This window comes from Chelonoidis abingdonii, chromosome 4, assembly GCF_003597395.2.
Source record: "Chelonoidis abingdonii isolate Lonesome George chromosome 4, CheloAbing_2.0, whole genome shotgun sequence".
NCBI lineage: Eukaryota > Metazoa > Chordata > Testudines > Testudinidae > Chelonoidis > Chelonoidis abingdonii.
In genome coordinates this window covers 45,765,509-45,786,052 of record NC_133772.1, presented here as the reverse complement: position 1 = coordinate 45,786,052, position 20,544 = coordinate 45,765,509, and the positions used below count along the sequence as shown (strand labels likewise).

The following is a 20,544-nucleotide window of genomic DNA, read 5'->3' as shown; positions in this document are numbered from 1 at the left end:
ACCCTCTTTTGAAAAGCACTGTTGCAACCATTTGAACGCTGGGATAGCAGACCATAATGCACCACTCCCAACACCGTTACAAATGCTGCAAATGTGGCCACACTGCAGCGCTGGTAGCTGCCAGTGTGGCCACACTGCAGCACTTTCCATACACAGCTGTACGAAGACAGCTTTAACTCCCAGCGCTGTACAGCTGCAAGTGTAGCCAAACCTTTAGTGTAGTCATTTACACCTGTGTAAAATGTTGCCAGATTGGTTTGGTAGGGTTTTTCTTTACATTCATTTTTCCCAGGTATAAATAGGTACACAAATTCTAAAGCTTTTGAGAATCTGGTGCCTTTGTGTGTAAGGGGTCTGATTTTGTCCCCATTAAAGCTAGTGGCAAACCCTGTATTAGTATTATCATTTGTACTTCAATGGCACACAAAAGGTGCTGTCCACATGCACAGTTCCTCCCTCAAAAAGTTTACAACCTAGGGACCCAGTCGCCCCATAGATGGAGCCGTACATTAGTGCAGAGACACGCTGAAGGTAATGGTTATACCTGCAGGGAGCATATTGCAGAATCAGGGCCTAAGAAACACATTCTACACTCCAGGTCTCAGTAATGTTAATGGGAGCATGAGCCTGCAAAACACAAGGGGAGGCAATTCCCTCCACAAATAAATACATACAAATCCCTGTGACGCCAGTAGCAGTAGGAGTCATACTTGTGTTATCTGCAGACAAGACTGCATCCAGAATAATAGAATTATTCCATTAAAGAGGTAAATTCATAAATCACAAGTAGTCATGTTTATTGCTTTGCTGTAGAGTTAGGGATTTTTATTTTTACATTGGCTTTCATGCTAACAATTCAGCAATTTTTATCATTTAAAGCATCCACAATATTTAAAAATACTTAATTTTTTTATATTACTGTTTTACATAGCCAGCAGTTTTAGACATGGTAAAACCAAATGTAAATGTGGTTATACCCTGAAAAGACATCACGTTAAATAACTTAGCATGTTGTTTCCTATATTTGCATTATATTATGCAGATAGAATTCCCCTGTCACAGAATAATACTAGAATCAATAAATCTAAGTACTAACAGAAATTTAATAGGTCCAATGTTTCCTATTGAAATTTGTACGTAATACAGATCTCAGATTTGAACTCACTCATTACACCTTCTGATTATAATTTGAAAATATAAAAATCCAATACTTTTAGCAAAAAGTATCTTAACACTAACCATTACTACCTAAGCAGACAAAACAGATCCACACTTATCACTTGTTTAAACTGAATAGCTTCTTCTCTAAAAACATGAGGTTCCCAAAGATCATTTTAAAGTATAATTTAAGAAGTTAATTTTTATCAAAAATATGGTCTGACTGTCCTAAATGTAAAAGAAAAAACATTATAAATAATTTTGTGCTAGTAAAAAGGGTACCAACAAAAAAAAAAGTCATCCAGATTTGATTTTAAAAAGGAAAAAAATATTTAAAATTAGGTCTCTCTGTTAATATATCATATTTTAAGCTGTTCATTATGTTTGTGACCCATATGGTCTATTAGGGTGAAATTCATGATTGTGCAGAGGGCCAGCATGAACGTTTGCAATATTTAAGTATCAATTACACCCTGTTTTTAGGAATTCAGGGATGAAATCCTAGCTATATTCAAATCAATGGGAGTTTTGCTATTGACTTCAATATGGCCATGATTTTATCCCATTATTCCAGTGAATATACCGATATTTACAGCTACATTCCCCTATCACCTGGAGTAGTGAAGGTTCAATTCTTAGCATGCTAAAAAGTCTGCCCTGCCTTTCACAGATTTCCTACTAAAATTGATATCCTTTTAATTTATTTATTTCATCTACAGATTTTAATTTCTAAGAGTGAGCAGAAACTACCCCGTGGTGTCTAAGTGCAAACCTCCATGATGTTTGAACACTCACAAAACTGGGGAGTTCACTACTGCTTCATGTTACCAGTTCCACATGACGCTGCTTCCCACATCAGCAAAATGTTATTTGGAGGATAATAGATTTCTTTTTCATTACAGGATCTTTGAAGACACCTATGAGCTACAAAGACTTAGGGCCTCATCCTGCCAAAAATATATCCCTCAATTCCCATTGGCCTCAATGGGAGTTCAGGGTGCTCAGTGCCCCTGAGGATCAGGCCCTACAGAAGAGAATTGGGATGTATCACCATGAATCTTGAAAGGTCAATGATAAGAAGGAGTAATCAAAGGGACTTTTATTTTCCATATAAACTGATACTAGACAGTGACTATTTAAGAACTGGGCTTCATCACCTTTGTAAGACTATTGTGGATACTGAAATGCCATTTCAAAATGCTTTTAGACACAGGTCTACATTCTCCCCAGCTGAAACAGAGAGGTATAAACTGCAGCTCCCTGCACCACCAAGGCTTGCTATGATCTTGGCGGGATTCATTCCCCAAGGAGGGCAGGTGGTGTTACCAATACTGCCCTCCCTCAAATGCTACTCCAGGGACAGTAGGTAAAAATCATGGCCCCATTAATGTCAATGGCAAAATTCCCATTGACTTCAGTGGAGTCAGGATTTCATTCAGCAGCTTTATGTTGCAAACAGAGGCTGCCACCCAATGGGGATCTTCAGAATCAGTACATCTCCAATCACATCATTTCCCAGATCAGTACTGTTCCCCTTCTGAGGGGAAGGCCTGTACCACTGCAACTTTCTCCTGATGAACTTTGAGGTACTGGAAGCCCTGGACTAAGGTTGGTCATAAACCAACCTCTTACTAGTGGAGGTTAGGAGGAAAACATTCCCTGGGGGTAAATTATCCCATAGGGTTTCCTGCACCTTTTTCTGAAGTAGCTGGCCCTAGCCACTGTCACAGACAGGATATTGGACTAGTTAGACCTCTGTTCTGATCCAATATGGTGATTTCTGTATTCGTACACCAGCTTCCCAAGGATGAATGCAGCCCATTTCTTTCCTAATTGGAGTGGGGAGGATTGGAGGGGTCACGTAAACATTTTGTAAGGGCAAAGGGTGTTAAGTAGAGAAACACACAAGTTAAAGTAACTATCCCCACTAGGCATTCATTCTTCTGTTATTAGAGAGGAGGTTTCTATGTATAGCATCCAACAGATATCTTTATGCCTAAAACAGGACAAAAAAAACAGAGCTGCTAAGTGCAAAGTGCAGATGATTATTGGCCGAGTTAGATGCCCAACTGCTTGCCCATCTTGTTGAGGGCATCGCTGACAATGTCCAGTTCATGACGCAGCTCATTCACCACACTGGCGATGCTCTTGGTGTCTTTCAGGATTTGTACGCTTTGCGTGTATGGGTTGTACTTTACTCCAAACGGGCGCTTGATTGTTTTTGCAAACTCTCTGTTTGAACAAAAAAGAGAGGCAGTGTTTCAAATTAAATCAACAAAAAGCCAAATGTGTCCCTGAGCCAGACTCTTTGTCTAAGGGAGCTTGGCATGAATTCCACAAGGAAGTCAGCATCGGTAACTCATTAGCTAAACCACTTTTTCTTCTGCATAAATCCTAGCTTATATGTATTGTTTTTTATGAGTAGATTTTAAAGCACTTTACAAAGAACATCAGCATTCTTATCCCCATTTTACAGATGGGGAGACTGAGGCACACAGCAGAGAAGTGACTTGTCCAAAGTCATCCAGAAGATCAATGGCAGAGCTAGAATTTGAACTCAAGTCTCCAGAGTCCCAATCCAGTGCCCTATCTAGTGGACAACACCTTTGCATATGCTTTGGTAAAGTGGACCAAATTGCCTAAGCACTTGCTAAAAATAGATCTTCAGTAACTCATCTACTTTGTCTCTGCTATATGTCACAGGAGAAAGTTATGGGCTACTTTCTCCACTGATATTACTGTTTACTACATTGATTCAGAGTAATTCCATTGAAGTTAATGGCATGACACCTACATAAAACCAGTGTAAGTGAGATCAGAATCACATCCTTGGACATCAACTAATTTACACTAGTATAACTGAAAGCAGCATTTCACCTGCTGTTTCATCATGAGCCAAGAGTTTAACCCATTATTGTGTTTCTTTTATGGGATCCTCCTTCTCCCATTGACAAGTGAACTCACCTTCATTGTCTGGGGCAAGAGCAGCCAAAGTTAAAAACCTGCAGCAGATGCAGCTGATTGGAATGGGTCAGTGCATACATCTGCCTTCGAGCTGGGAGGTATGATTCGCAGCTCACATAGACATACCTGTACTAGCTCTGCTCAAGCTAGCAACTATAGACAGCAGTGGATCTATGGCACCACAGGCAGCTGCTTGGACTAGAAGCCCTGAGTACAATCCCACCCTGTTCCCAGGTATGTGCTCAGGTAGCTAGCCCAAGCCACCCCCAATTCCGTCACAGATGCACTGCTATTTTTAGGCACTAGCTCAAACAGAGCTAGCGTGAGTACATGTACACAAACTGGGACTCATACTTCCCAGCTCATACGTAGAGGTATACAGTCTGAGCATGTTACACCTGTGCTCTGCATTATATTAATTACCCCATCTGTTTCTATGTCTAGTTCAAGCTGTTGTTTTTAATTTGTTAACGCCTATGTGGTTTGGGACTTAGCTACTTTAGAAACCATTTCTTTTCTCATGTCCCACTGTGCAAAATTCTCCTTTGTGCACAGAGCCAACAGAAGCCTTATGCACATCTTATGCTCCCCTCAAAATGGAACTCAAGGAGTGCTTTGGCCTTGTCTGTCCCTCTACACAGGGAAGAATTCCACCCCACTGTGACAGCTGAGATCAGCAGAGATGCTTTTGCTGGCAGGGCCAGGATGGTGCACCCATTCTCAGTGGAGAGTCCCTGACAGTGAAACTTACTCCATCAGACCTCAGATCAGTTTGTCTTCATAGCATGGTGCAAAACTCATCTTTATGGCCCTACCTTTGCCAGGTGGCTTTAAACCAAAGCTTTGTCTTTTATTTTTCTCTTTCTCAGATTTCTTTCCCATTAGATGGATAGGTAACGGGGATGGGGTTAACATTGCTGCCCTTTGTGGGCATTTATAGACTTAGCATTTTCTGCTATGTGTGATGTTCTCAGATACATCAATTGACATAATAAAATAATAATAACAATAATAATAATACAAGAGAGAGAGGAAATATTGAACAGCAGCTTTCCAACCAAGTGGGAGCTAAAAACAGAGCATGATAATAAAAATTAAAGGAAATTTTTGCTGGCACACGCACATCAGAATAAACCTGGCTTAGGTAATAACTGAGATTAAACAGATTGTACCTCATCTTTTCCTTTGCTTCTTCAAAACTTTCAGAAACAAAGTAGACTTCCTGGAAAGTTGTGATGATGCATTCTTGCTTGCAGGTAACCTTAGGATCAAAGGACTTGACTTTGGCATTGCCAGAGAGAGCATGCTGGATAATAGACAAAGCAATGAAGCAAAGATATTAACATTAGCACATGTCAGAGTGGTATCAGCACCACAAGAGCACACTGGAAACAACAGAGATAGAAACAGTGTGTTGAAGAGGACGAAATGATGGCATATATGAAATCTCTGTAGCACATCATCTCCTAAGAGTTGTGTCTACAGATTGGCACCAGCTAACCCTTAGGAAACTGGCTATCCTTAAAAGGCCAAATTCTGCCCCCCTTACTTATAGCGAGTAGTATCTTGTTATGTGAGCAAGTCAACTTGAACTAGAACTCTGAAGCCAATATGATTGCACATGTAGCAGGATGCTACTCAATGAGAACAATAGTATCAGAATCTGGTCTGACAAACAGAGCCTTATGCTAAAAACACATCTATTTAGGGCCTGATTCTAAGAAATACAGGGCACCTTCAACTCCATCTAAAACCACTGGGAGCAAGAGAGCTCAGCACACACCAAGAGACACAATTTACAATTATTAGTTCTATGCTTTTTCACTTAACCAGAATCATCCTTAGAGGTCTCTGGGAGCCAGATTTTTAAAGGTATTTAGGTGCCAAACTCCCATTGAAATCAATACCTTTAAATATCTTTAAAATTCTAGCTCTAGGAGCTTCCAGAATAAATGCTACTCAAAGATCTGCTGCTTCAGTTCACAGGTTCTAAATGGGCCATTGGCCATAGCTATTCAGTCCTCCCAGTATTTTGAACAAACTACCACAAAAATCAGGTGAGAACAAAGAAAGAGAGCAAATAAAGGGAGGATGTTTTCTCTTCTTACCTTGAGCTCACTGATAGAAGAAAGTAAACCAGCCCCATAGACTCGTAGCTGTCCCTCTTGCTTACATAAACCAAACTCCACAGTGAAGAAGTAGCACTGATACAGAAGCAGAACAAAAAAGAATTAAAATGGAGTTGTCTTCAACACAAATGGAACTAATGGTGCAGCAGATTTTGTAAGTCAAGCAAACTAGACCAAGAGTTGTCAAGCTGGGTGTAACAATCCCCTAATAGGGTCTTGAGCAAATGTCAGAGGGTCACAGTTACCCTGCTTTTCCCATTTTGCCAAGTGGAAGGGGGCCCAGAATGGAAAAAGTTAAGAACCACTGAGCTGGACAGTTCTGACAAGTGAGTTTACTGCTACTATTCCACACCCTAGGCTCACCTTTATCACAGAGACTTTTGATCTCAACAGAAGCACTGAGCTCTAGTCCTGTTGCACAAATGGACTGAACCAGCCAGCTGAAATTGCAGCTTAACAGAAGCACTGGAAGTGATTGAATTTTTTTAAAACTGATAAATAATGAGATCACCCAGAGGGGCATGAACAAGAGCCAAGCTCCCTTCTGTTTTCCCTTTAGTTCTGTTGTCTGAAGGGATTTATGATGTTTATTTCAGTTTGCTGGCATTGGAGATTTCTATAGGTATATTTGGGGGAGGGGAGAGTTCAGAAGTGCTTAGCAGTATTGGTTTGATTCTCCTCCCATAGAAGGCAATGGGAGCAAAGATAGAACAGTGTTGAGTGCTTTTGAAAATCCCTCCCATTGTCTCTGTTTATTATAATTCTTTCTTTCCCCTTTTAAAATTTATGTCTTTCAAAACATCCAGAAGACTTTGGACATGGGTCACCCACAATATTATATAATTTGTTTAGGGAAAAACCATCTCACTACTAAATTGTAAAAATACACAATCAATTGCATCCTATGACAACTATATTTCCTTTGGGTTAATTCTAAAGGATAAAGAAACAGATTTAGAAGAAACAGACCATTGGTTCTCAATCTGGAAGACTCTTATTTTATGGTTAGATGGAGAATATCATTCACCTCCTATCACTTCTATTCTATCATGGGGTTACGGAACAGAAAAAGTTTAGAACCAGTGAAAAAGACAATATAGTGAATGATTTGCTTCCGCTGATACTGAATGATAAATCTCCCAATTACTTCAATGGGAGTGGGATCCGCCCTGTAAAATGCTGAGAGCAATGCAAGTGGGATTATCACCGCCACAGATTGAGACACTCACTGTTGCCAGTTTTTGAACAGCCTCATCTGATGCCCCAAGCGATGCCAGGCCAATTTCCTGGGAGAACTGAGCAAAACTGGGTTCAGCCAAGAGTGGGACATGACCCAGGAGTTCATGACAGGTATCACTGAAAAAGAAACAAAGCAGAAACCATGAGAATATGCTCTTTCTTGCTGAGGGTGTGAAAAAGCAGCAGCATCCAATGAATACAATTCTCAGAAGAAAACTCTTTGTAACACTGAAAAATGATTTAATATCAAAATGACAGGAAAAACATTTCTCTTATTAGAGTGCATCATATTAACTCTACAGAAAATACTTAGACCCAAATTTTCAAATCTAGATGCCAAAGTTAAGCTTCTAAACTCATAGTTAGGAGCCTAGGGTGAGATTTTCAAAGTTGCTTAGTGTTGGCCTAACTCTGCTTCCATTTAAATCAGTGAAAGTTCTCACTGAGCAAGAGGAGCAGTGTTAGGCCAACACTGGGCACTTTTGAAAATCCGATCCCTAACAAAGAGTTGCCTGATTTTCAGAAGTGCTGTGCATCCAAAAATCTCATTAAAGTCAGTGAGAGATGCAGGGACTCAGTATCTTTGAAAATCAGGCCATTCTTACCCAGATACTTGAATATGGATGTAGAAGCCTAACTTTAGGCACCCAGGTTTAAAAACTTTGTCTATAAACTACAGTTTTGTGCACATATTTGACTTCTCCCCAGAAATAAAATAACTTACGGCTCTGGGGTGTAGAGAGGATCCGAGCTGTGCCTAACATACTGAGTGCAGTGAAAAACTCTGAACGCTAAGCCTGCCAAGAAATCTCTGGGTGACAAATATCCGGCAACTGGACGGATGGTGAAACCTGTGCGCTCTGAAAAGCAATAGATAAATCATAGGTCAACATGATGTAGAATTTTATGATGTTCAAAGCTGTGTTTCTCCTCTTACTTCTGGATTAAATACCACAGCGTGGCTTTTCTCAAGGACAAGGAGGAAAACTAGAGATGAGCTATTTCACCCACATTTGAAAATTACCAAGATATTGCCAACATACTTCTGATTTTGTGTGTTTTTCCTCTAGACCATCTCATTCACAAACTCCAGCAGTCACTTTAGTGCTGGCCTTGCCCACAGATTTCACAATTATATAAATCTATAATACAACATATATAAAAATGGGAGGAGGAGGGAGAAAGACATAATAAAGGACCATAAGGAAGAGGAGTGAAAATGTCAAAAGGGTTGCTGTTTGCCTTTATGGTTTACTCGCATATTGTTCATGATTTGGTTAGCAATGCCTTGCAGTCCATGTCAGTATAGCATGTGGTCTCATTGTGTAATGATTCCTTTCTCTTTCTCCTTTGATTCGATGTATTGTGTTCAGAACTACAGAGCACTCACTTTCATAGCTTCAAATCTTTTAAGGCCAGGAAGGACCATTACGATCATCTAATCTGAGCTCCTGGACAACACAGACCATAGAATTTCTCCAAATGATTCCTGCATCAAGTCCGTAACTTCTGACTGAGCTAGAGACATCCAGTCTGGATTTAAGGACTTCATGTAATGGGAAACCCACCACTTCCCTTTTGGAGAGAGGATCTCTTCTTAGAACAGATATTTATTTTAAAACTGGACTCTGTGCTTTTCAAATCTACAGCACGTAGGTCATATACACCATACGTCCCCACACAAAACTTCCACTGACATCAGTGGCTGTATACAGTCCTTTTATTTTTAAAGTGTTATGTGGCACAGGAACAAGATAATAGCCATGGTATTGTTTTAGTCACAAAAAAAAGTACATACTGGGCATAAGAGGTCCCTTAAAATGCATGCAATAGAAAAATGTAATATTAATATCTCTATTATGTTACACAAGTTTGTCTGCCTTCCCATGATGTACATGTGCACCCCTGCCCCATATTGATTGGATTATAATACTTGCTGAAGTCACCATCTAGTAGCTAAATACTGCTTATAATTTGTAGCCCCAATATGAAGAGAGAGAGAGAGAGAGCGCATGCCACCTCTAGTAGCTGTGATTTACAGAGGACAGAGGGGCAGGTTTTTAGAGGTTTATAGATGCCTAAAGATGCAGATAGGCATCAAGGGGGATTTTCAAAAGCACCTAGGTGTTTAACTCCCATTGGTATAGCAGAGAAATTAGCACATTACCTTTCAGGAAGCACGATACATCTTCCAGCTGGGGGATATTGTCTTCTCGGTACCCACAGTATTTGGTGAGTAAGGGTAAGTTTTTAAGGTACTCTCTGCAGGCATGAGTTGGGTAGAGCTTGTTGAGCTCTCTGAATACATTGCCCCAAGTCTTGATCTCCTCCTCAGTGAATTCAATCTTGGGGATTGGGTCACCACTATAATGAAAGGAGAAAGAAAGGATGTCATGGCTCAGAATGGACAGCTCTAGAAATGGATGACTCATTTACCTAGTACTGTTAGTATTTAACATTTATGTTGCTATACCATCCAGTCAGGACCAGGGCTCCGTTGCATTAGATAATTTACAAATACACAGAAAGACGTGGTCTCTGCTCTGAAGAGCTTACACTCTAGAGCAGAGGTCGGCAACCTGCAGCACACATGCCAAAGACACCACACTGGCTGATTTTTAGTGGCACGCTGCTGCCAGCCAGAGTCCCAGCCACCGGCCCCACTCAGCCCACTGCTAGTCTGGATGGACGGAACCCTGGCCATCAGCAGGCTGAGCAGGGCCAGCAGCCGGGACCCTGGCTGGCAAGGGCCGGTGGACGGAACCCCAGACCAGCAGCAGGTTGAGCGGGGCCGGCGACTGGGACCCTGGCTGGAAGGGGCCAGTGGACAGAACCCCAGACCAGCAGCGGGCTGAGCAGCTCAGCCTGCTGCTGGTCTGGGGTTCCATCTGCCACCCACACTGCCGATCTGGCCCATGAAACCTTTTACTGGCAACCTTTTACAAAATCTTAAATTAATGAAGATTTGGCATACCACTTCCTAAAGGTTGCCAACCCTGGCTTTATGGGTTTGATCCAACTCCCACAGAAGTCAATCAATGGGAATCTTTCCACTTACATCAGTGGAATTGGCTCAGGGACTCAGGCCCCAACTTTGCAAAGAGTTCCATACGTGTTTAACATTGGGAATAAAAAGTTCAGTCCTTGCATAAGTCTTTTCAGGATCGGGATCTAAGAATGTTAATTTTTTCCTCAACCTGTGTATAACTAGTCTTCATTACCTTTTCAATTTCTTTAAAGGAAAGGAAAGATAATGAGCTCAGTTAACATCATGATAAATCTACGCATCTAAATGTTCATTTGCCATGTGAAAATCACACTTCTCTAGAAAAACCATGAGTATCTGTCAAAATGTATTAAACCTAGTCTATCACCTCACATTAGCCTTCTGGATCTTGATTAAACTGGACTATTGTGAGGACTTGAGTCAAAACGCATTGAAAGTAATCGGAATGCTGTGTCATGATTCTACCAGTAGCGATTTCAGGGCCTGACAAACAAAGATGATAGAAATTAACCTCCCAAAGATAACTGCAGACTATTGGATTTATGCTGTGCTTTCTGATTCCATTAGTGTATGCTGCTGTGATTACAGGTTTATAACATTTCTGTGTCATTTCCAAGTGGAGGGGGTTGACATCTAAACCCAGATATGGAACACCAACATGAAAAGTATGCTTAGAGTCAAATTATAGCACTTAAGTCACTATTGTATCTGAGTCAAGGAGAGCCCACTATGGGGTCCTAAATACCACAAGGCCCTTTTCAGTTTCATTTCACTGTGCACTTCTAAACATTGTACCTAATGCCCCATTATGGACCAGAAACTGCACTCTTATGAACCAGAAACTAGAACAATGATTATTTTCTTGCTTCATTTAGAGTTATCAGTCAGCAGGCTAGATCCTGACCTCAATGTCTTTGCACCACTCCAGTGGCACAAAGGTGACAGAGATCTGCCCTAATAGGATAACCATGAAGCTGGTATATACAGCTGCACATCATGTGTTCCTAACTCTCTCAGTTACATGGTGTGTTCTTAAACAAGGTGGAGGAGTGACCATGAGTAAAAGAGGGTTGAGCCAGAAAGCACTGCAGTCCAGTTACTCCCAGCTGGTGGAGCCATCACACTGGGACCACTCTAGCTAGCATAATTAGCTAGCAACCTTTAAATTATAGTTTGATCCTCAGACCAATCAGAGATCCTGGGAGTAGTAAGGTGGCTTCGATCAACCTTTCTATTCCTCCCACGCTGGTTCCTATACCAAACATAGATCAGCTAGGCCTGGAGATGTGGCCTGGTGAATGTGAACTACACTTATTTTACCCACCTCATTATTCCAAAGCAAGAGACTTGTTTTGCAAGGAATCATACTTACTGTTTGTAGTTCATAGCTAGGTCTGCAAAATACTTTCGCCTCTTACGATAGACATTGTCTTTGAAACCCTATGTGTGGGAAAAAAGTAATACATATTTCCAGCTCTGTAATAAATAAGTTTATTAACAAAGAAAACACTATTGTAAAAGCATGTCTTGGGAAAATAAATGGTCAAAATAGGAGTCTGTTAGTTGTTCTTAGTCTATGAAATAAATAAATCCCTCAGTTTAAAACGGAGATCAGCAACTTCATGCACATAACTCTTGAGGTAAATATTGTGTAGATAAGGATTCCTTTTTCAAAGCTTTACCTACACTAAATTGGTTATTTAATTGATTGCTCTGAAAATTAGAAATTATACCCAGTTCAATTTGTTTCTTTTATTTGTGGGGGTGGAGGAAAACGACTGTGTATTACTTTAGAGGGAAAATAAATCTAGTTCAAAACAGCATTCCTTTTGTCTGAGTATTCAGGACTTAACCCTGCAGTTGCTACATAGGCAAGATTCCCTTTAAAGCTTGCAGAACTGAGGTCAATGAGAGCAATGCCTGAGCAAGGACACCAGGAATAAGTCCCAGAGTTACACAGTCAAAACCACAAAGCCACTCTATAGGGCAAAAACTGATCTGCCTTCACTCATTGTTACAATAGCAGGGAAGCTACTTACTGGATGGTCGGCATCCAGTTCAGACCCATACATCAGAACACGGTTCGCACATTTATCCAAATCTGAGATCTTCTTAGGAAACCACGGTGTGTTCTCCATGCCTAAGGAATGCATGAAATCCACAACATTATTAATAAAATCCAGCAGGTTAAAAGCGGAAATGCCTGTTTCAAGTTTAGCTCTGGCAGCTACAAGTGAAATGAAGAGGCAGTGAAGAGGATGAGGGAGTCCTCTGCCTATCTGGCACCAGCACGACTTCTAACACTTCCTCCTGTGTCACTAAAACACTCTCCTTAAAGAACATTAAGTCATAAAAAATAGGGGGAGGAAATGATTAACTAAGGGGCTGGAGCGTAAATGCTTTTTCTGTAGCTGTTATTATTTGTATTATACTAGCGCCCTCCAGGCTCCAGCTGAGATCAGAGTCGCATTGTGTTATGTACTGTATGAACACATAGTAAGAGACAGTCCCTGCCCTACAGAGTTTTGGAATTGACAGACAAAGGGCGGAAAGAGAAACAGAGGCAGTGAAGTGGAAGTGATTTGCGCAAAATTACACAGCCGGGTGTGAATAGGACCCAGGCCTCCCATGTCACAGTGTAGAACTCTGACCACTGAACCACACTGCCTCCCTAATAAGGAGAAAGGAGTGCTCTTGTCAATGTGAACAGCTTTTCTAACTGAGGGCAGGTCGTCACTATCAGACAGGTAGTGATCGCTCTATCGGGGGTCGATTTATCACGTCTAGTGTAGATGCAATAAAATCGATCCCTGATCGCACTCCTCGTCGACTCTGGAACTCCAGCTCGCGAGAGGTGGAAGCGCAGTCAATGGGGGAGCGGCAGCAGTCGATTCACCGCCGTCCTCAGGGCCAGGTAAGTCAACCTAAGATACATCGACTTCAGCTACATTATTCACGTAGCTGAAGTTGTGTATCTTAGGTTGACCCCCCCGCTAGCGTAGACCTGAGCTGAGTCTGGGGTTCTCAGCTACAGGAGCCCTGCAGCCTTAAAGGGACATGTCATTTTTTATTATAGGCTCGGCTTTGCTTAGCCCAATAGAGTCTTTGCTCCCCTGTCAGCCGGGCTATGTTCAACCCCTGCCTCTGTACAAAGCCAGAGTAAATGGGTGTTGTCCAGGGAAGCTACAAGCCTTATTTTTTCACTGCCCTGCACCTTGTGTAGTAATTTACAACTGAGCAAAGACTATGGGTCTGATAACGCTGGTTTCCCTGAACTTCACTCAATCATTTCAACCAGTGCAACGTGAGTACAAAATAGGTGAAAAGCACTATCAAATCAGAATGGCAGCATTTTACATCCACCTTGCACACAAGCTGCAGAGCGGTAGAGAATCAGGCCCTATGTGAGGGAGTTACATGGGACCCCCCTGCTTAGGCCATCACTCCACTTTCTAGGTCAGAACAATTTGTACAGACCCATACATGGAGGGCTGCTGTGACCACTGCATCTTTCTAGTTCTGGGACCCACCGACCACCTTCCTGAATCCTCACCCAGGCCCTCAGTCAAAGTGCTGGCCTATGGAGAGCTCAGCAGAGGAAGGGTCGCAGTTCACCCAATCTGCAGCTTCCCAAACCCTATGTAAGGAAACTGCAGCAGTTCCATTACAATGAGGACACTCTGTAACCTGCGCTCTGGGGTGGATCTCACCTCCCCTGAATGTTGGAACCAGAAAATAGAAAGCCTCTTTCCTTGATATTTTAAAGCATTTTTCCTGGTTTACACGAGACCAGCACTAATCCTGGCTCACCATCCTGATGTGGGAAAGGAAGTCAGAAGGAAACAAGAGGAGCATCCTCTGGAGCAACATTCATAAAGTGGGTATCTCTGCCTGGGAGGAAGAGAACAAGAGAGAATCTCTATACAGGGGACAGAACATGGAACCATCTCCACTGGGGAAGCACAAGATGGATTTCTACAGAGTGTGAAGTGTAGGAAGGGATAACCTGCACTGACTGAAGTGATGGACTATATCCTGAGCTGATGTGAATAACATAGCCCCATTGATTTCAATGAAGATATGCCAACTCACCATCTGAGCATCTCATCTTATAGCTTTCAATGGAACACACTTTTTGTTTTACCCCCTTTCCTTGTTCTACTAGTTCCCAAATACCTGACATAAAATAATTGAAAACTAACTCATCAGAAAGTAGCACAATATCCTCTTCCCTTTATGCAGTTTTGCTAGAACATCCCTCCATACTTACCATCCTCCTGCACAGTAACATTATCTGTGGGGTTCACGGATACAATATTGACGTGGGATTTCAGTAGGTGGAAGATCTCATTCAGTTGTTCCATGTTACTATCACAGTCCACAAAGATCTCAAACTCTGAATTTCTTCGCCTTGACTTTCGGGACTCGATGTGCATCAGATTTACATGTTTCTCCTATTTATAAGAAAAAATGTTTTAAGCCAGGTTGATTAGATAATCTGCACTGCTTGCCAAGCCAATATTCTACTGTTTGACATTATCTTAGTGAAGTATCTTTAGGTAAACAAACCTATTAATAGCAGCTTGCTTATTAAAAAAGATAAGGAATGGTTGTTTAAAAAAATAACTTTCCCATGTGAGAGAAAATGAAAGACAGGTGCTTTTATTTCCTCAATTTTAATTTGAAATGTCTTCCTCTTATTGCATTAATCCCATCAAATGGGGTCCTCTCTCTCTCTTTCTCTCTCTCTATCATACCACATGTTAAAATGTCTTCCTTCCTTGTCCTTCTTTCCAACCAACCATTCCTTCTTCAGTCAGCCTCTCTGCCTTTTTCCTTCAGCCTTGATCTGTTGGATTCTCTTCCCCATGTAGTTGTCAGGACTCTTCTTTACATGACCAAACTGTCTGATCCTGCACTCCCTCATTTTTTCATTTATGGGTGTTACTTTGAGCATGTCTCTAACATACACATTCCTCACATGGTCTTTCTTGCTTACACCACTCATCCATCTCCACATTCCCATTTCTGTGGAACAGAACATTTACTCATGTTTCTTCTTTGGCACCCAGTACCATACATTAAAACTGGATGGAACACTGTTTTTATAGACTTCCCCTTTTAATCTTACTAGTATCTTCCTGTCACATATCACACATACTAAGCGTTCATTATCCTAGCTCTAATTTTGTCTGCCATTTCCCCATTTTCCTGGATTCTGGACCCCAAATACTTGAAACTTTGTGTTTTAGTTTTGTCTGCCCATCTAGTTTCAAAGATAATTCTTCAGTGTTCACATTATTGAAATTCCATACCATATACTCTGTTTTTCCTCTGGTTATTTTGAGCCTATGTCTCTCCAACACATCCTTCCATTTATCAAGTTCCATCTTCTAGACTATTTTTCTTCTCACTGAGTCAAATAATATCATCTGCAAACAATGTGCACCAAGGTGCCTCCTTCTGTATGTTCTTTGTAATGGTATCCAGAATAAGGATAAACAAGAAAGGGCTCAGTGCTGATCCCTGATGCACTCCCACCACCTTAACCGATAGTTTTGCGTTTCACCACTAGAAGTTCTGACTATTGATGTTGCACATATATACATGGCTTGAACACGCTGCACATAAAGTTCTGACATCATTTTCTCCCTCATATACCACCAGATGACTTCTCTTGGAACTCGGTCAAAAGCCTTTTCCAGAGCAATGAACACCATGTGAATATATTTCCTTTTCTCTCTAAATTTATCCACTAGCTGTCTCAGTGCAAAAACTGCAACTACTGTCGAACTTCCAAACATGAAGCCATATTGATTTTGTGCGAATATCTACTTCGCTTCTTAGTCTCTTATTGATGACTCTCTCCATGATTTCATTGTTTGACTCATCAGATCTATACTGCTATAATTTATAAATATAGTAAAAGATATTTTATTTAAAATTTTTAAGCACAAAAGAGGCAAAAGTGGACCAAATTCCATAGTCCTAATTCTAGCAAACCTACCACTGTCTATTGAAAGTGTAAAATCTGCAGGTTAATTAGCTAGCATAGTTGATTAGCAGTTGAGTCACGATAAATCACTGTCTGCCAATCAAGTGAACAAATATTTGTTACTCTTAGAAATAAAAAGAGATGTTAAAATGATAATTTTCCAATAGTATCTTTAACTTCTGTTTTACCTGAAAGAATATTCCTTAACAATATGTTTCATAAAATGAATGAGTAGGGCTCTCTTAGTAGTAATATTATGCAAGGACACATTGGAGAGCAGTATTAACCCACTTCCTCCCCAGTGGCTCAGTGTGTTGTATAGACAGTATGCTCAAAACCTGGGGTATCTCATCTTGTCAATGGTAATGCAACTTCTTCCATTGATAAAGGAATGACATTGGTGATCTGGAAAAGAATTAATCCAGTCTTCCTTCATATGTAAGATAGTTGTCACAAAGAAGAGGAAAACACAGCAAGTAGTACCAATAGGCTGAATCCAGAAAGTTCAAAGCTGGACTCCCAACCTTTGAAACATTGCAAATGTGGGGTTTTGATTCATCCCATCATAGAAATGGAGAGCTGCAGTATAGTTGAGATCTGGAATACTCTGATCAGGGGGGTTATTATTTTGGATCCATTTCTTCTAAAAGGAGAAGCTTCGGTACCCTTGGCCTATTAAAGGCAAAACTCCTCTGGGCTTCAGTGGGAGCAGGAGAAAGAGACATGTTTTTGAGGGGTATTAACACAGCCTCTAATTTTGAAGGCACAATTTTGCATTCACAATTAATTATGGATCTTTTCTTACTATGGGAAATAAATTATGCTGGATGCCAAAATGACTCTTACATTCAGAAAACCTTGTGTAGAAATGTGAGGACTACATACCTGAAAGAGTTTTAGTGCTTTTACAAGTCCTCCAACTTCATTCTTTAAGGAAAAAATGACAGCGGCTCTACCTCTTTCAGCTGAATTGTCTTTGTTCTCTTTATAGTCTTCAATCATTGTGTAATTTGACTTATTTAACTAAAAGCAAATAAGAAAATATAGATATGTTGCATAAGAAATAGGTTGAAAAGACTCCTGTACAGTTTATAGGCTACAGCTCTCAGTGCAATAATATCACATTTTGATGGATATGTTGCAAAAATAGAAGTGCCATTCAAATTATATACACTCACATGCATACAGATAGGAACATGTACAAGTCTTTATAAAATTGGGGCTTAATATGGGGTGGGGGCATTTTAAATCAATATGGACCCTGTTGGGAGGTTTTTGGTAGTTCTTCAGCAGGATGCAGTGCATATATTTTATAAAAGTATATAGTTTATAATTAAAAATAAATGATTTGCAGAAGTAATAAGCATTAGCATGAGTCTTCAATAGAATACTTCTAGGGGTTAAGTACAAACTTGAAAAGCCTCATCCAAAACCCATTGGAGCCAACAAATGGAAGCCTCATTGACTTCAACAGGAGCTGCATTAAGTCCTAATATCCTAGCACTGGGAGTTCCTCTCCATTCTGTATCTCTGAGCCAGAATTTCTGTTTGGACAGAAGCCACTACTATTGCAAAGGAACCAGACAAAAACCTAAAGGAACCAGAAAAATATGTTGAATAAAACCCCTTAACTAGAAACTTAGGTATAATCTGATCAGTAAAGCCATATGATTTCTTCTCAGAGTTCTTTGCTATATGCTTTAAAATAACTATCATAAACATGCTCTGAAAATGCTCCAACATGTAAGTCTCAGAACGATCTCTGATTAGTTTAGTCTCTGACAAGTTTTATGTATAAAGCTTTCAGATATATCAATTGGTATGACATTCTGCTCTTCAACTGTCTTTATTCCCCCTTCCCATCTGTAGCTCTCATTTTACCCCATATCCCTTTCTCTGATGGTGCATCAAGGAATGTTGTGCATTAAGTGATGGTACATTAAGAATTAAGCAGGTTGCTTGCAGTAGCAAAATATTTGACATTTTGCGGAAAACAAGATGAGAATGTTTATTCCAAGATGGATTAAAAAAGATCCAGGAACAGACACCACCCTCTAGACAGAAAACAAGCTCAGATGACTTATAAATAGCATCCCATTATCACTTCTGGCAAAGTAAACTTTTTTTATGGATGGATCATCTCTATTTGACATATGTTAGACTTGGCCTAGCTAATTTTGGCACACATTACATCAAGTTGACTACCTCATCTGCACACAGATGGCCTTTCCAAATGATAAGATTAGGCAAATTGGAATGAATGACTCTAGCAGAATCAGGATTTATGCTAGGCCACCAGCAGAAAGGTGGGATTGGATCAGGGCAAAGCCATTAGGATTTGTTTTTCCCAAAGAGTGAGTACTGAAAAAGAACAGAAGCAGGTACATATATTTAGAGAAGACAGAGTTCTAGGTTACAGAGAAAGTAATGGGTACTCCATCAGAGACAGCCAAGCTGCATATGAGCAGAAAACAAATAACTGGGTTACTTTTAATAATTATATGCATTAGTTTGGAGCATGCAGGTGTTAACCCCTTTGCTAGGGCCTGATTCAAAGCCCACTGAACTCAATGGGCACCACTAAAGATTCTTTACTATATGAAGAATGTTGATTTTGGATAATGGTGTAGACTTCATCACTCAGGCCTTGTCTACATCTAACATGTAGATCAATCTAGCGGCATCATTCAGGGTTGTGAAGAATTCCACACCCTGTGCGATATAGTTAGGTTGACCCAACCCTCACTATAGACACCACTACATCAATGGAAGAATTGCTACAGCTTCTTAAGGGTGTGGATTCACTACAGTGATGGAAACAAACCTTTCATCTCTGTAGTAAGTATCTACACTACAGCACTACAGCAAAGTAGCTGCAGTTGTGCCACAGCAGCACTGGTCGTGTAGACATACCCATAGTCTGATTCAACATAACAGGCAAGGATGTGCATTCAAATCACTGGGGCTTAAGTACATGCTTAGATCCTTTGCTGAAATTGGACCATAAGAGTCTAGTCCAGAGTCCTCTGAATGTAATAGCGCTCTTTCAATTAACTTCAGTGAGATTTGGATCAGATCCATAAACACACCTGTTCAAGTTATGATGTTTGAGGAGTAGTGTCATATATTGTACAGATAGGAAAATTTAATAACCTTTCACAAGCATTAACATGGTATTCTCAAACACAGAGGCCCACATTTCCATTTTCAGATCACATCCTTCTCCAGCAACACTGCAGCTGAAGTTAGAAGTGAAGAATAGGGGTCTGTACAGGGCCTGCGCTTCCATTAGGTGACCCTAGGCAGCTGCCTAGGGCACCAGGATTCGGGGGGGCGGCATTTTGTGCTCTCCCCACAGGGTGCACGGGAGCTTCCGGTTCCGCTCTCGTGGTGCAGCCGAAGAAGGACCTTCTGCCGACATGCTGCGGAAAACAGCGGCAGGCAATTGAGCAGCTCAATGACTGCCGCTGTCGCCTGCGGCATTTTGGCGAAGGATCCTTCTTCGGTGGTTCGATGGGAGCTAAACCGGAAGCTCCCGTGCGCCCCCCGGGGAGCTCACAAAATGCTGCTCCCCGAATTCTGCCTAGGGCGCCAGAAACCCTGGCGCTGCTCCTGGGTCTGTATTGTGGCTACACAGAGTGGGACATCATTGTCTGAGAGCAAAAGCTGTCAAAGAACAAAATCATTTTATACAGTGTAATGCACCACCTTATTCTGAAATTTGGCATAGTTACAAATGATATTGTAAGATGTGCAACTGACCACAAATTGTAAACTTTACAAATAAACACTAATACTTTCTCTTTTCGTATTGACCTAGTTAAAACAATGTCATACTTAGGATCAACTTATGTAGCTAAGGTTAATGTTTCTTTTACCTGTAAAGGGTTAACAAAAGGAACCAAACACCTGACCAGAGGACCAATCAGGAAACCGGATTTTTCAAAGCTCAGGGGAGGGAATTTTTTTGGGTCTTTGTCTTTGTCTGGCTCTCAGCTATGAGAGGGGATCTTTTTCTATCTGTAAGCTTCTCATCTTCAGTTTCCCAGTTG

The 20,544-nt window shown here is 40.9% G+C and overlaps 1 protein-coding gene across 1 annotated transcript in view; it reads right to left on the bottom strand.

Moving 5' to 3' along the window:
• Positions 1 to 780: 780 nt before the first annotated feature.
• TPH1 (tryptophan hydroxylase 1) overlaps positions 781 to 20,544 on the bottom strand; it is a 24,154-nt gene continuing 4,390 nt past the window's right edge. Inside the window, exons 2-11 of the mRNA XM_032804519.2 lie at positions 17,378 to 17,515; positions 14,768 to 14,951; positions 12,537 to 12,637; positions 11,870 to 11,937; positions 9,658 to 9,854; positions 8,215 to 8,350; positions 7,481 to 7,607; positions 6,231 to 6,326; positions 5,295 to 5,428; positions 781 to 3,390 (exon numbers count right to left, since the gene is read on the bottom strand). Coding sequence (XP_032660410.1) covers positions 3,216 to 3,390; positions 5,295 to 5,428; positions 6,231 to 6,326; positions 7,481 to 7,607; positions 8,215 to 8,350; positions 9,658 to 9,854; positions 11,870 to 11,937; positions 12,537 to 12,637; positions 14,768 to 14,951; positions 17,378 to 17,515 — 1,356 coding nt within the window. The 3' untranslated portion in view covers positions 781 to 3,215. The remainder of the gene's footprint in view (positions 3,391 to 5,294; positions 5,429 to 6,230; positions 6,327 to 7,480; positions 7,608 to 8,214; positions 8,351 to 9,657; positions 9,855 to 11,869; positions 11,938 to 12,536; positions 12,638 to 14,767; positions 14,952 to 17,377; positions 17,516 to 20,544) is intronic.